The sequence below is a fragment of the Crocodylus porosus genome, unplaced genomic scaffold (assembly GCF_001723895.1).
Source record: "Crocodylus porosus isolate Cpor-Errol unplaced genomic scaffold, CroPor_comp1, whole genome shotgun sequence".
Classification (NCBI taxonomy): domain Eukaryota; kingdom Metazoa; phylum Chordata; order Crocodylia; family Crocodylidae; genus Crocodylus; species Crocodylus porosus.
In genome coordinates, this window is record NW_017728949.1 from 45,013,266 (window position 1) to 45,029,949 (window position 16,684).

Consider the following 16,684-nt stretch of genomic DNA (forward strand, 5'->3'; position numbering starts at 1 on the left):
GGCCAAGGCCAGGTTAACTTGGCTTTTAATGGTGACACCTAACACCTTCCTTCACAACAGTGGCATCTCCCATGGGGAGGGGGATGACAAGGGGAACTCTGACTTTGCTCTGCTCCACAAAGGCTAGAGGATCAAGCCTCTCTCCCTCTCCACCTCCATCTGGGACCCTCCTTTACGTTGGCACCCAGGTCTCGTTCCTGGTCGCTCTCTCTTTGTTATGCTATTGAACACTAGCATCTTCTCAGCTGAGTAGCTCTCTGTCCCACTCATGCAGTAGACATTAACTTTTGCAAGACCAAGAATGGGGGCTTTATTTTGTAAAGCCTGCTGACTGCAACTTCTGTAATAATGGATTCTCAGCCAAGCAACACCATATAAAAAAGGGTGGAGTCGTCCATGGTACTGACAACATGTGGACCACATGCTGTCCTTTAGTGAACAGGGTAGTGGAAAATGATGTAAAGCACTACTTAACATACAAAGCAAGGACCCAGATTCTGGCCTAACATTTTCATATTGCACTCTTCATATTCATGTTAATCACATATCTATATTTACTTTATCTACATATAAGTTGATAGCATGGAAAAATAATTTCTTTGGAATTTAATCATTCTGTTTTGGGAGACTATATTTTCTTCACATCTAAGGACATTTTTATTACTACTGCTACATAGGCTGGGACATTAAAATTGTAATCAGAGACAGAACTCCAAAGGTGTACCCCAAAACTCCTTGATGGGACTTGCTTAGCAGTGGTTTAGAAATAGATTATAAGGAAACTATTTCTCTGACTACTACTATTACTACATTACTACTATATTACTACTACTACTACTACTACTGGGATTTCACATTCATGTCTGTAATCATGGAATTTCTTTCCAGAGAGCAGGCATCTTGTGATTCAGTACGGTATTTATTAATATTAGAGGGAAGCAATTCAGACAACACTGCCAAAGCAGCAAATGTAAGATGCTGAGATCCCAGATCTCGAGACTCCATATTGTCAGGCTAGGTGGAAAGCTAGCATTCATGGCATTACTGTATTCACTGTTCATGTTCCACTACTGTGTGAGGTGGTGTGTAGTACAAACTACTTTACAGTGACTGACAGATCTGTAATGAAATTGTTTTGACTGTATTGAAGGAGCATCACTTCTCTGATGCCCTATCAAACATATTTCACATGGAACAGAAATTCTCTGATTTCTTTAATGAGTAAACACTGTGACTTTGGTATAAAACCACAGTGAGGGTTGAGTTATGCACCCCTGAATAGAGTAGAAAAGTAATTCCAGTTCTTCCTTCTGCAGTTTAGGAGCTTCAGGAAGGTGGTGGATAGAATCTGTAGGAGTCCTTAAATTTGTTTCAGTAAGCCCTGATTTCAGATTATTATCTAAACTGATATGAGAAATGAACCATCCTTGAATGTGAGTATGATGTCATCTAGCCCATGAGGGACAGATCTTTTCTATCTTCCATTTTACAGCGCTTCAATTCGGCAGCGTTCCAGGTCTCAGCTCTCTAATGTGGTACCCGAACATCCATTTGCCATTGCAGGAGACCACTCAGATGCTGTATACAATATCCTGCATTATGATGAAGACTTTACATCTTCTAAAAAGGTTAGAAACAATAATTCACCACTAGATTGCAGACAGACAAAGCATGTTTTTATGTTATTTGGCTTTGCCTATTGCCTATATGGTATTGTTGGAATTATATCATCCATTCTGTGTCCAAACAATGATATTACTTCTGGTCTTCTCCTTTACCTTAGCTTGATACTGCTGTTAGTGGCTTTGATACATATTTGCCCAAAGGCAAATCCTAGTAGATTGTATGTCTGGTTGTAAAGGATTTGCAGTAAGTGTACTCACAAAAGGAAATGTAGTACACAAGAAGGAAAGTGCTCATTTTGTGAAGCACAGCAGTCATTTAGAGCTGGAAATTTCATGGCTTGTTCAGTAATGAACTAGACCTTGAGGTCATCTGTACATGTAAAGTCAACAGGGAGTGTAACTGGAACTTGTCCCAGAGCTCATTGAAATCAATTAGTTTCATTCTCTCCACTTCACTGAGCTTTGGATCAATTTTTTGGTGATCTGGAAATGGTGCAGAACTGAGTATGCAGCATATTTATTAAGCAACTGCCTTGAAACTGCCAGCACCAGTTAGAACTGCTTCTCTTTGGTGCAGGGCACTATGTGAATAAATACAGTATAGTCATCAGGGAAGTGACTTGGGCATCTTAATGATCAGAAAAGGAAAAGCAGGACCGTCTCACCCACTCAGTCTTGCAAATTTCTACCAGATAGATACTGAAAATGTTTGTTCCCTGGGTCACTTCCAATATGACTAAAATATATGATCGAGGTTCAGCACAGTACTTGTTGTTATAACCATCCTGTCTCAAATTAAAGCACAGACTAAGTAATAACTGGGTGATGAATATTCTAAATTTACTGAGACTAATTATAAGTATTCTGCACCTAATGTGAAGATATTTCATATAAGTGAAGTATAATTACCAGTAGTATGTGGGCTTGGCTCAAGGTATAATTTTTGTTCTAATCACAGTTCAAGCACATTGATCTGACACAGAATCTGTTCAAATGCCTTCAGCACCACTGCTTTAAAATATTCCATGAACAATAAAATAAGTCTCCTTATTGAGGAAATAATATAAGAGTTCAGTAACAGCTCTTGCACCTGATAAGCTCTGGAGGAAGCAGAAGGTAAACTGCCTTAGCTGAGGTGGCTGAAGGCATTATAGCGGCATAGGAAAACAGCAAAATGTGATGGTCCTAATTAACACCTAATGTAACTCAGTTGGAATCAGGAGTTACACTAGTGATGAATTCTCCTTGTCTACAGAGCCACTGGAGTAAGAGTGTTCTGTGATATACTTATGACACCAAGCCCCACACTGGAGAAGCACAGCCAGTCTTGCATAAGGAAAGAATAATAGAAGGAAGTGGGTTCCTTGCAGTTTCTCTCTTTACAGTAGCTTGAAATAAAGACTTAAGCATAACATAAATAAGAGATGGGTTAATATATGTATTGTTGACAAAGTATTTTACCCTACACAAGACACTTAACTGCACAGTAGCATAGTTTACTGTGCAGTAAGCATCTACATGTGTACATGCTTAATATGCAGTAAACCTTGCTAATCATGAGTAAATTTACTGCCTGCAAATGCAAGTAGCAAATTTACTTTCGATTAGTAACAGTGCAGTAATGTTCATGTGACTGACCAGGAGCAAATCTGTTCCCAGTCACCTGTCCACCAGAGAATGGGAGATTGCTCCCTGCCCCCAGGAGCTCCCAGCTGCTAGAGCAGGCTCCACCACCCGAGCCTAGGCAGGGACTATGTCCTTCTGCCCTGGCAGCAGGGATCTCCAGGCCCACTGCTTCAAGATCATGATGGGGCATAGGGGGTGGGAGATCTTTATCTCGCAGTGCCAGCTCTGTGGTCGCAGGGCCAGCACTGGAGTTAAGGGTCGCTGAGTACTGGCTCCATGACCGCAGAGCTGGTGCTGCTAAATAAAGATCTCCCAGTACCAGTCCTGCTGTCACTGGGAGATAAGGGTATCCCAGTATTATGGAACTGGCACTGGGAGCTCCCTGCTGGTGGGGCCTGAGGAGCTGTGCAGGGAACATGATGGAGAGATTGTTTCCCACCAAGCTCCACACTAGCAGAGATGAGCAGGGAACAAGCTCCCCAGCCTGCTCCCCACCCAGCTCCATGCTTGTGGAGCTGAGCAGGGAACAACCTCCCTAGCTTGTTCCCCACCCAGCTCTGCACTTGCAGAGCTGAGTGGAAAACAAGCTTTGTGTGTGAGGGGCCAGTGCTGGGAACTGTCCTGTTCAGGGGCAGGTCCCAACCTCATGCCCTGATTGGGTGATTGAGGCATGGGGCTTGAAAAGAGCTACAGGGGTGGGGTAGGTCATAGCCCCCTACCCCAACATGCCAGTGGGGCAGCTAGCAGTGAGCTAGCTGCTAGATACCCCACCAACACATTGAGGCAGGGAGTTGGGACCTTCCCCTCCCCTGCAGCTCTTTTCAAGTCCGCTGCCCCTGATCGGGGAGCCAGAGCCAGGTCTCCCTGCTGCTGGGGCAGGGGGACATTGTCCCCACCTAGCAGCCCGCAGCACCCTAGTTCTACCCAGGAGATATGTCTCCTGGCCCTGTGCTCCCTGCCAGCCCCTAGGCTAGCACCCAGGGGGGGCCTAGAGCTCCCTCTGGTGGCAACGGGAGCCCATTGCAGGGCTCCAGGAGGTAGGAGCAGTTAGAGGATAAAACTTCCTGGCACGGTCACGTGTGATCATGACAAAAGCCATAGTTTAGAAAAAGACTAGGCTGCCTGTTGAATTGAATACAGAAGGCAAAATTTTGCTCCCAGCTGTGCACAGAGGGATACTTTGCTCTCTCTACTTCCACAAAATGAAGCTGAGCTGCCTCTGTGACACTATGCATCTCCTTTTAAAATATGATGCAAGATTCTCCATAAGATCCACATTGGTTTTGGGGACTGTTCAGGCTGGGGCTGGGGTAGAGGTGGTGTGATGGGTGAAGTTAGGGCTATGCGCCTTGCCATTACCTGTCCTTCACACATTGCTGGGGAAATACAATAGTACTTGTGTAATGCATACATGCTGAGTGTCTGCTCACTTGGAAACAGTCTAAGTGATGTGACACCACTGCTCTTTTAACTGATTGCTAGGAACTTAATGCCAAAGTTAAATTACCCAGAAATTCTCTGTGGATGTTCAGGAAAATGGTCTGAACAGGATAATGGAGGCTGTGAAGTGGAGCTCACATCACTAAGGCTGCCCATTGTGGGTAGATGAATGTTATCTGTTATAAATGTCATTGTAGAATGCTTTTGCTTCATAAATCCAATATATTTTGTAGGAAACTTTTGTTAATGACAAAGAAGGGGAAGTGGAACCTGCACCAGTTGCAAGGATTTTGAAATACAATGCTCCAGAATGGCCTTACATGTTGTTTGGATCTTTTGGAGCAGCTGTGAATGGGTCACTCAGTCCACTCTATGCTCTGCTATTCAGTCAGATTCTTGGGGTAGGTTCTGCTAATATTTTTAAACTACAAAGAATTGTTTTTGTTATTACTTCTAGACTGTTAACACCTAGAGCAGGCAAGAGTGCAGAGGAACCAACTGTGAAATAAGAATTGCTACAATTTTATCTCTGACCTTGACTCCTGTGGTTTAGGACAGTGGTCTCCAAACTTTATTGATCACGCACCCTATCAGTAAAAAATTTTTGAGCTCGCACCCCCAATATATGTATATTTATTTATTTATAAATTATATACATGTACTACTGTACTAATATATTATGTACATTATAAAACATACACAAAAAATAGAAATGAAATTGTCATTGTTTTTACCTTGCAATGTGGTTGATGAAGAGCTCTTACTAGGAGTAGGAGAAGTGTCAGCTCTGCCATTTTCTTGTTGTTCTCTTGTGCTCGCATTATTAGTATTATCTTCAATCTGCGGTTTCTTTGCAGGAATCTTTTTAAGCCACTTGTCCATTTTGTGAGGGTTAGTTTAGTTAAAACTAGATAATATAATCTGTAAATCCACTTAACCAGGCACATGTAAACTTCAATATGTCGCAATATGCTGAAAGCGAATGAACGCTTCTTCCCTCAGGATACCTCACGTACTGTACATGACACGTGACCATCCGACATACGGACTGAGTGAGGGCGCCAGTGTCAATCTGTATATTAAATATTAGTACAGCTTAATTTCTTTCTTATTTTTTTCGGTAAAAAATAAATAAAAATACAAGTTCTAATATTTTCTTCGCGCACCCCCTGGGATCGTCTCGTGCACCCCACTTGGGAGACCAATGGCTTAGGGCAAGGCATTTAACTGCTTTGTCATATATTCTAGTCAGTAAAATGGATAATTCTTCCTGCCTATCAGGAAGATATTCTGATGATTAAACACTGTTCTTGCTCTGTTCTATGTAGCTTCTTATATGAATTTCGTCAACATAATATTTCAACTTCTTGAAGAAATTAATTAAGTGTCATGACTCACTTCTATTGTGTATTTCCTTCTTTCTATTATTCTGTTTCAAATGGCAAAATTTGTGTTCAATGTGCATATATGCATACATGGTATGTTTTTGTAGTTTGAGGTATTGTACATAAGAACATAAAATGTCTTGTGGAAGTGTACACACTATCTTATGTTTGCTTTAGACAAGGCAGACTTGAAGATGTCCATCTGCTAATCACAGGAGATTTGTAATGCTCTCTAATATCTGTTGCGTTTTGTTCCATAGTCTTGGACTGTTCCCCAAAATGACTTTTGATCAGATCTGAAAGGACTGAAAGTTAGGTGCTATTATCCTGAACTTTTAGGAGCTGGCCTCCTGAAATGGAATCCAAAACCCTGAGCTCTCTAATTAAAGTGAAGTGTTAGGCACATTGGCCCAAGATCTACAACAGCCAACATGTTCAGCAGTGTGTTCCCTGAAGCCCACACACTCCAAGTGCAGCCGCTTAGAACTAGCCAGTAGGTAATAATGGACTGGACAGTGTCCTGAATCTAGCCCCTCACTCAGGGCTGTAGGGAGGTGTCACAGCAGTTGCCTACAATCTTTCTGACAGTGAATGAGCAGGGGTCACTTTTCTTTTAAAATGAAGCAAAACTAGAAAGTGATGGTGATGTCCACTTTCTAACCAGTAATTTAATGGTCGTCCAGGATGTGAAAACTCAGGATTCACTTTCCCTGTGTACCTGAAGGGACTCAAACTCACGTCTCCAATATCAGAGGAGAGTGACTTAATCACTGGGATGTTCTCAATTGCTCCTGGTAAAGTTGTTCTACATTGTATAGAATAATAAAACAATCATTGGACAATACAACAGGAGTAGCTTAGTGGCACCCACCTAGGAGAAGACATCTTAGTTCTTTTCCATATTCCTGTGAATAATTTGTTATTGTATAAATGTGTATAGATTCATGGAAAACATCCCACCCCATACTAACCTACTACTAGCGGTTACGGCAATCTCCTAGGAAGCTGGAAAATTGGAGGGGCGTCTTCCTTATCTTAGCTAAGTGGTCTAATCACAGCGCTACTGATTAAAATGAAAGGCTTAGGTGCCTAACTCCCAGACAGAGTTCAGGATTGTGAATCCTGATAGGAGGGAGGGACCACCTTTCAGTCCAAAATTAGGGACCTAATTCTATGTGCTAGACAGAAGTAGGATTTAAGGCACATCGTAGTCTTTGACATATCTTGTTGGCTATTAAGGTGGCTCTCTGGTTAACATGGTTGGCTTTGTGGACCCCACTGTAGACACTTATGCATTGTCTAGTAACCTGGGCCCCTAACTCAGGGCTGTGGACAACACTTGGCAGTATGGGACTTAACTGTGAGGTGCTGTAATGCTCACTGTTGGGATGGGTAACTCTCTTTGGGGATTTATCAAAGAAGCCCTATATCAAGTTAGGTGTCTAATAACTTTCCAGATCAGTACCTCAATACCTTCTGCAAGATGCTTCATTTTCCTGGTTGAATGTATCATCTGCAAGCCTGAGTCCCAGTGAGAGGGAGTTCACTCAGCACTTTGTAGAAGGCGTTGCAGTTTCCAGAAGAATTGGGACCTGACTTTCAAAACAAATTCCATGGCTTCTTATTCCTAAACTTACAAGGGTTTTGCTGTATTATTGCAGAGCCAGGCACACAGCCTGGTAATAGATGGAGCACACATCCTACTCCAAGAGCTACTTGATACTGATGATAGATGTATTGTCCTGTGCTCTAGGAAAAATAAACTCAGGAAAGGAAACAAAACACATTTGCTAAATAGAAAGCATCTAGTAGAATGAGAGAAATGTTTTCAGGGTACTCAGATGTTACCACAAACAATAAATAAAGGACCAGACAAAGATTTTTAGCAAGAAATCAGATCATGAATACAGGCAAAAGCATCAGTGTGTGCACAGAGCTGGCTAGTTCCATCTTACATTACAAATTTTCAGGGGCAGACTATATCCCCAGTGAGGTGAACTGGCTCTCCTGCAAGCAAATACTAACTACATTTTCAGCCACAGGGTGCAGTTTGGGAGAAGTGATGTAGGGGATATGCTCCCAGTTTATAAAAGCACTTCAGCACATGCATAGCTATCTCAGCTGAGACCGTGCTTTATTTTTTGCACATGCTTAAGTCCTCTTGACTGTCCTGCTTTCTTGAGACCAAGGCTTGTACTAGGTACCCTAGCATGAACAGCAACTGGCTCAGTCATAAATTTTGTTGGGACTCTTGCAAACTTCATACTTACCTGGAAGCAGCACATATTCTCCTCCGTATCTGTCTAAGCTTGTCTCCTTTAAGGAATGTGGGCATAACCTGGCCCTATCCTCATAACATCCTTATATCCTGTGGAGAAGATTCACTTCCATTGACTAGCCTTACTGAAGTCAGTAACAGTTTCGCTATTGACTTAAATGTTAAGTAGGATCCTTGTTCAGTTTCACTTACTATCCCGCTCTGAAGATGATAGGCAAATATAATATATTTCTTTATAAATAATTATGTACAGGAATAATTATGTACTTTTACACATTTAGCATAATTCCAAATAATTTCCCTTGATAATGACTGGCTCTTAAACTGTGGTTCCTAATCTGTGGTCCATTGACCATTGGTGGTTCACAGATGACACCACCTCATCCCCCTTTTACAATTAGTAGTTTGATGATAAGAATGCCAGTGATTCACAAGAAATAGTGAGCGTTGTTAGCAGTGGCTTCCAAAACATTTGCCCAAAAGTTTTGGAAGCCACTGCTCTACAACACTTAGTTTCATCTAATTTATGAAAGAGACATAAGATATTCTATTTTCATGTGTTTTATGGATCACCTTAGCACAATTGAATGACTGAGCAGAGCAGACATGCAACTTGCTCACAGAAAGTCATAAGAAACCATGAAGTTAAATGTATTTCACTCCATTTCACAACTGCATTATTTATATAATCCAAAGCACATAGTGTTTTATGTATATATTAATATTTCTGAGCCCTTCAGCGTGCTTTCTGCTTCTACCATTTCAGGTGAAAGATGAGAGTAACCATAGTAATTAACATCCACTACATGGCAGCCATCTGTTGTTATCATGCTTGCATTGTTTGCACTAGCTATATACATGATGCTCACTTTACTAGTATTTTCTGCCATTTATATAAGCATTTAGAGATATATTTTGCATTTGCACTGTATTCTTCAATAGTAGAGAAGAAAACAAGAACTTACAGCTCTTACACTGTTACTAGGCATTGTTTACTAATTCAGACTCAGTATAGGACATAGTTTATAAAGGCACTAACTTTACCTTCCTGTCTCTCATTTTGTTCAGATATAAAATTGAACTAAATCCTACTGAGAAACAGTAGGATGCTGCATCTTCACTTTATCTTTTTTCGTACATAAATTACAAATATAAGCAAAAGTTGCTCACAGCCTGAGCTATTAAGGAAAAAATGAGTTACAGAAATGTATTGTAGGTAGCATCAAGCTGAAAAGAACTGCAGCAGATATATTATCATACGTTATGACCTTACAGTACTGAATAAATAACAAGAGACTGCATATTTTTTTTAAGTAGATGAAGCCAGTCAAGTCATATACTCTGCGATTGAAAGTATTAGCATAGAATAGATGTTTGGAACAAACTTTGTCTCAAAACACTAAATGGTATCCATCCAGGCATCATTATTTTTTCAGAGTTTAATTTGTTGCCAGGAAGCCAATATACAAAGTTAAAAAAAATACTTTGCAATGGAATTTCCAGTAGAGAATAACCATATTTATGAATTTCATACTCCACTTCCTTCTAAACACTTTTTTGGAGAGATCGTTGTTAAACCATAACTAAGTTTGGGTATACCTTTTAAGGCTAAAGTTTAAATGTAGTTTGTGGTATTTTATATACTGTAACTAAAAATAATGTTTCAGCATCTTTTCTTATTGTCAGCTATGTAGCCATAAGAATTTAAGATGGTTTAGATCTAAGTATTAGAGGTCAAACACCATGCTCTTTCCCGAGAGCGAGGCATGCTGGTATGTGAGCATGCCTTCTAAATAAATGCCCTGCTTGCCCAGCCCTAGTTATGTTACTGCCTATGCCCCTACTGTCTGGGTCTCTTTCAGATCCCCTGCTCTTCTTCCTTGCGGGCTAGCAAACTGTTCTGGGTTTAATGGGCATGTGCAGCAAGCAGCGTTATGTTCAATGATGACACTCCTTTTTGAATTTTATGGATCTAGATTTGGGCCTAACCTTTGTGGCTCAAACAGACCCCTCTAGATCCAAAGAAGAACTTATTTAATATGGTGCTCTGGATCTTAACTTCACAGCTAAGCCTGGTCTTTGGTTAGATTTAAGAGCGTGGCTGTTCCAACGTAATCCATCCTAAAGGATTTCAGACTTTAAATAAATATAACATAATTCAGATACTAAAACAAACTTATAAGGCAAGATTGTGCTTAAAGGTTTTTCATACAACAGGCTGTCACAAAATGAAACCTAGGTGGTGGTCTGCTTCTGAAGTTCTCATAGGAATCACTGTGAAAATGAACATTCAGGTTTCCTAAAGACAAAAGCACTTCAGTGCCCAGTGCTTACAAACTACAGAAATATTAATAGAAGTGTGATACATGCAAATAAATGAAAACTAAATAAGTGTTTAGGCTGTGTTTTTAATTTTTAAATTGGGAACATTTCTCTGGTAAGTTTAGCCTGGTTCTATTTCTTTATATTGCTACACTGTTATTCTAGTAAGTGTGAAATAATCAATAATGTCTGTTTTGCATTTTTTTATTTAAATATAGGTTGCCTCAGTTACAAGAAGTGTTTAGTCTTTTAACCCTGTGAATTCTGACAGTGGAGTAAAATAACCTTACATATGAGTTTCTACGAATGAAGGCAGAAAATAAAGCTGACTTCTAAAGTTTGCTGTCCAGACATTCAGAGGGTATAAATCAATAAGGCTCTGAAGTCAATGAAGCTACATTTATTGCAACAGCTGAACATCAGGCCCATGATGGCTCAACCTAGAGGTGTTCAACCTTCTAGCTGGGCTGAAGGAGTGCTGCAGGGCCTGTCTGTGGGCCAAATCCTGCATGCAGAGCCAGTCAGTGGGTATGATCTAGCACGCCTGTACATGCTGCCTCACTCTTGTATGCAGCTTGACCTTGTGTGTTGAATCAGGTCACATGCCAGCCTGACCCTGCCTGCTGGATCTGAACACATACTGGCCCAACTCCTCCCGCAGCCTTATCCTGTGTACAGAATCTGGCAGTGGAATGACCAATGGCTCTGCTGTGTGTTGGCATGATTTAGCAGATCAGGGCATATCATCCAGCACTCAAGGCTCTCCATGGGTCTAGAAATTTGGCAATAGGGGAGTGGCAATTAACCCTGTCATTGTTCCCTCATTGCCAAATTCTTGGAACCATCCACAGGCCAAATGACAAGTCTTTGGGCCAAATCTAATTCACAGTCCAAAGCTTGAGCACCACTGGTTTACTCTCAATTTAAGGGACCAATTTTATATCCCGTCCATTATGATAGGGAAATTCTTCCCACCTCGCTAAGCCAGGTGCCTCAACTGACAATCTAATGTTTATACTATTCCATTTTTTTTCAAGACCTTTTCCATTCTTGATGAGGAAGAGCAAAGATACCAGATAAACACAATCTGCCTGCTCTTTGTGTTTGTTGGTGTTATGTCACTTTTCACACAATTCCTACAGGTAATAGAAATTCATTAAACTTTCTTTTGCTTGTTTCTTTTTCTGTGCATACATTTGTCTGTACAGTAACTGTGTTTGTTCTTGTGCTACCAGGGATATGCATTCGCTAAGTCTGGTGAGTTGCTTACGAGACGATTAAGGAAAATTGGTTTCGAGGCTATGCTGGGGCAAGAGATTGGTTGGTTTGATGACCACAGAAACAGCCCTGGTGCTTTGACAACAAGACTTGCAACAGATGCATCACAGGTTCAAGGGGTAAGAAATCAGCTTGAAGCAATAATTTTACTATGCTGCTTGCTAATTGATTGACTATATTGGTATGGTATATCACAAAAATAACAGGAGAATATGTTGTAATATACATCTATCTATCATTCTGTCCAGTCCCAATCTGTGTCTGTCAAAGACAGTGGTTCTTAACCTATTTTTTGGCTCACAGCATCCTTCCACTACTTTTTAGAATTTAGTAGCAGCCCATATCAAAAATTAATTATACTCATTTTTGCACTATGAAAAAATAATAGAGCTATTCTTCTATTATAAATAACACAGAAAGACTGCAACAGTTGATCATGTTTTTTGACCCCATGCATTCCTATTTTGAAATCTCTGCACACGTCCAGACAAGCGTGCACGTGCATTTCCCTAGGGACAAATAGCAGCGGCACATAGTTGTGCCACTGCTACTTGCCTCTGGGGAACACCGATGCATACATGCTCTGGTGTGTGGCAGCTCCCTTTGGGTGGGGTAGTGGAGGCTGGGGCCAGCACCCAGGCTGGCCCCAACAGCCTTACCCAGGATTCTGGGGGCCTCATGGAGCTCCAGCAACAATGGTCCAGTGCACGGAGCCTGGCTGGCAGCCTGAGTGTGGCTCCAGCAGGCCAGGCTCCAGTTCTGGGTGGTGCACACTGGCACCACACGTGCTGCCTTGCTTTTCTCATGTGTAGGGTTTTTTTTACACTAGGATTTCCTAAGGTCCTGGGGGCCAGGGTAGCTGCAGCTGCTGTGCTCCTGCATCTTGAAGCCCAGCCAGCAGCCGAAGCATGGCTCCAGTGGGCCAGGTTTCGGTTTTGGGTGGCGTGTGCTGCACCCACGTGCACCACCCTGCTTTTTTCCCCCCACACATAGGTCTGCAATGCTCATCTAGATGCAGCTTCTGGTTTTATTTATTGTGTCATGAGCAGGTGTTTGTATACCTACCAGTGCTAATATTTTGCAACACCCTTTAAAAGATCTCACAGCACCCTAAAACCCAGAATGACACAACACTCTGGGTGAGAATCACTTGTCTAAGCTATTTCTAATGTCTGCAACCTTGAACTGTCTAGATAGATTGGAAGCTATCAGCTATTCCACATGAATATATAAGACCAAACTTTACTGCCTGTTATTACCAGCATAAACCAGGGAAGGCTATGAAAGTTAACAAAATTACCACCAGTCACCCCTGTAACTGAAAGAATTCAGGATGTCAGTTCTAATTGCACCCTCCTGACGATATATTTACTAGACCCTTGCCAAGAGGATTAATGGCACATTTCAGAAATATACTGCATTAATTTCCAAACAAATTTATCAATGTTAGGATCACTGTTATAAATAGATTTCAGTCTAGTTTGCAGTTCATTACATATGGCTGTTGTGAGTTAGGCTAACAATAAAAACAACTTGCCTGTGACAAGGCATACCTGTTGAGAGTCAATATCATGTTGGCATAATATCAGGTCAGCATAGTATTGTAGTGTAGTGCTCTTGTTGTCTAGAAAAAACTGATTGCTGAAAGCACCACATTTTAGCACTTCCTACTAGATGAGGATGTGCACTGCTCATTACTGTATTGAAGTGGTTCTCGATCTTTTTGAACTTGAGATGCACCTTCCTAACTTTTGTGAATTGTGTGGAACCTACTATAAAAACACTAATTTATATAATACAGTTTGCCTCCTTTCAGAGGGGTCCAGCAGTGGGGAATGAAGGATCATCCAGGCAGCGACAAGCCTGAGCCTGTGCTCATCTACTTAGTTTCTCTCTTAAAACCTCACTTATCTCCTCATACCTGTGACACCATGTTCAAAAGACCTCATGGCAACCCAGGGTTGAGAATCATTGCTATATTATTATTCTTCTAACAGATATGAAGTGTAATTTTATTTGGCTGTAAAGCAAGTAACCTGTTTCTAGAAACTCAGGAAGAAATGTATGGGCATCTTCATTTTTTTCTGTTTAGTTTAACTGGCAACCACAGCCTAATTTCTTTTCATTTTTTGAAGGTTTTTAGTGGTTTAAAAGAATGAAAAAAATTTTTTATCTGTAGCATCCTGCTGGCATCCAACATTATTACTGAATGCCTGTACATGTGTGGAGAGGCTGCTCTGATGCGGTGTAACTGCAGCACGTCAAAGCAGACTCAATTAATTGAGCTGCTAGAGCATGCTAGTTAGTAGGGCTGTGTTAAGCTTCAGTTCCTGATTCAATTTGGCAGAGATTCGGCCCAATTCGGTGGCCGAATCTCTGAATCTGAATCAAATCAGAGGACCATTTAATCTCTCCAAATTGAATCAGAACCCTCCAAAGTGATTTGGAGAGATTTGGAAAGATTTGGTGATTCGGACATAGACACAGCTTTAAATGTCTTTTCTACATTCCACTAGGTAGCAGGTGGCTCGTGAATGCTGTGATTCTGGGGCACATGGGGTGTCTCACAGGAGCATGGGGGCTCCCCAGCACGCTCAGCAGCAGACCTGGAAGTGGACCAGAAGCACTTCCTGTCCACTTCTGGGTCTTCCTGGAAGCACTCAGGGCCTCCCCCCGCGCCCCCTGGCTTAGTGACTGGTGCCTCCTGGGTCTGGGGGGGGCGCTCCCAGGGAACCCTCGCAACCAATTGCTGAGCCGGGGGGCACAGTGGGGCCCTCTGCATGCTCCCTGGTGGACCCGGAAGTGGACCAAAAGTATTTCTGGTCCACTTCCAGGCTCACCACCAAGTATGTGGAGGGCCCCCTCCCCCGCGCACTCCTGTGGGACACTCCATCTGCCTCAGCATTGCAATGATCACAAGCTGTGCTGGTACCTCGGGGTATGTAGAAGAAACATTTAAAGCTGTGTCTACATCCAAATTGCTGTTTCTCTGAATCCGCACTGAATCTTCAGATTTGAATTCGGCCAAATTGAACCAGGGATAGTGATATGAATCAACTAATCGAATCACTGTCCCTGATTCAGGCCAAATCTAAATCGAATAGAGCCCACTTCGTACACCCCTACTAATTAGCACCCTCCTGGCAGCCTCTGTCTCTAATGTATCAGCATCACTGCACTTCAAAATGGTGGTGGTGGCACTTTAATTAAAGCTCATTCACTGAGCTTTAAAATGCCCCTGCCACCATTTTGAAGTGTGGGGATGCTGATACACAAGACATTGTGGGCACTTTTAAGTACAGCGGCTTTTAGAGCCACTTTAATTAAAGTGTTCCCCCTACCGGAGCGCATGTAAAAACGCCCTACAGAGTCTGAGAAAACATTAGTAAACCACTTCTTACATGCAAACACTTACAGGTTCCATTTTAATTTGATTATGATTTTTTTTAACACTAACTGCCTTACAGAACCTTTATTAAGGGAGACTTTGTTTTAGGTCAGTGATTTCAGTTAGGGTGTTGTGGCACCCTGGGGTGCCTTGAGATCCTTTCAAGGGTGCCCCAGTGCACAACACAATTTTAGTACTGTTAGGCAACATAAACCCAGAAATTTCCAAAAAGAGCCCATAGTTTAAAAAACATTCTGCCCTGTTGTGGTCTTTCTGAGTTCTTTGCAACAGGAAAACTGCTCTACTAATTTTCCATAGTCAAAAAATTAGTGAAAACATTTCCAAGGGGTGCCTCAAATATAATGAAGGTTGCCTCTAATTGAAAAAGGTTGAGAATCACTGTTGTAGACCATGTTGAGATTGTTGTCACTGGACATGTCTACATGAGATAATACTGTGCAGTGATTACTGCACATTTATTTAGTACTTGTATAATCAAGTACTACATAAATGCACAGTAACCAAAGTTACTGCATAGTGACACCAGCAAACACCTTTTAAATGATGCTACTGGGCAGTAACTGAATAATACTGAGTGAGTGCGCATCACAGCACCAACAGTTATAATATACTACTGTGCAGTATTATTCAGCTGTTGCGCGGTCAGTGTCTTGTGTAGATGCGCCTATTGTAATCTTCACAGAAAGCCAGAGCCAGGAAAGGAAGAAAACCAAGAATTTTTTTCAACCACAAAGCTCAAAAATTGTAGTTTCTGAATTCACTGAACACCAGAAAGATTTTTAACTTCTGCTTTGCCAGGCATAGGTTTTCCACGTTACCCGTTCAAAAAACATAAGTCTAATGTTGTTTATTATATGCCTACACTGTCTTTGCATCTTTTGATAGCCCTCAAAAATATTTTCCTGCTTTGCAATAGTTTTCCCACAGAAATGAAATACACTTGGCTCTCTATAGCTGTCAATTTAAGTACATATAAAAATACAAAAAATGAATAAATGGGAATGCCATATCTAATGCAGAAAGAAATGGGGAGAAACACCTTAAGTTCATGCAGGCATGTCTGTAGTTCCACATCCAAGTTTCCCTACAGTTCTATGGGGTTTGGATTCAGTGTTCCAGTCCAGTCCAGAGCCACCTCTGATGTGATGGAGCCTTTCAGTGGGATTTTGTGGGCCATCCCATTAATGCCCTCCTCACTAGGGATTAGGAACTACGTACCATTATGTTGAATTAAAAAAGATTGTGGTTCGTTTCTCGGGAGGTGGAAAAAAAACTTTCAGCTTCAGACACACTTTATTAGCAATACAAAAGGTATATATTT

General features: G+C 41.5%; 1 protein-coding gene across 1 annotated transcript in view; it reads left to right on the top strand.

Annotated features, from left to right (window-relative positions):
* ABCB11 (ATP binding cassette subfamily B member 11) overlaps window positions 1-16,684 on the top strand; it is an 83,085-nt gene that overhangs the window by 57,799 nt on the left and 8,602 nt on the right. Inside the window, exons 19-22 of the mRNA XM_019554636.1 lie at window positions 1,493-1,628; window positions 4,925-5,092; window positions 11,714-11,818; window positions 11,912-12,073. Coding sequence (XP_019410181.1) covers window positions 1,493-1,628; window positions 4,925-5,092; window positions 11,714-11,818; window positions 11,912-12,073 — 571 coding nt within the window. The remainder of the gene's footprint in view (window positions 1-1,492; window positions 1,629-4,924; window positions 5,093-11,713; window positions 11,819-11,911; window positions 12,074-16,684) is intronic.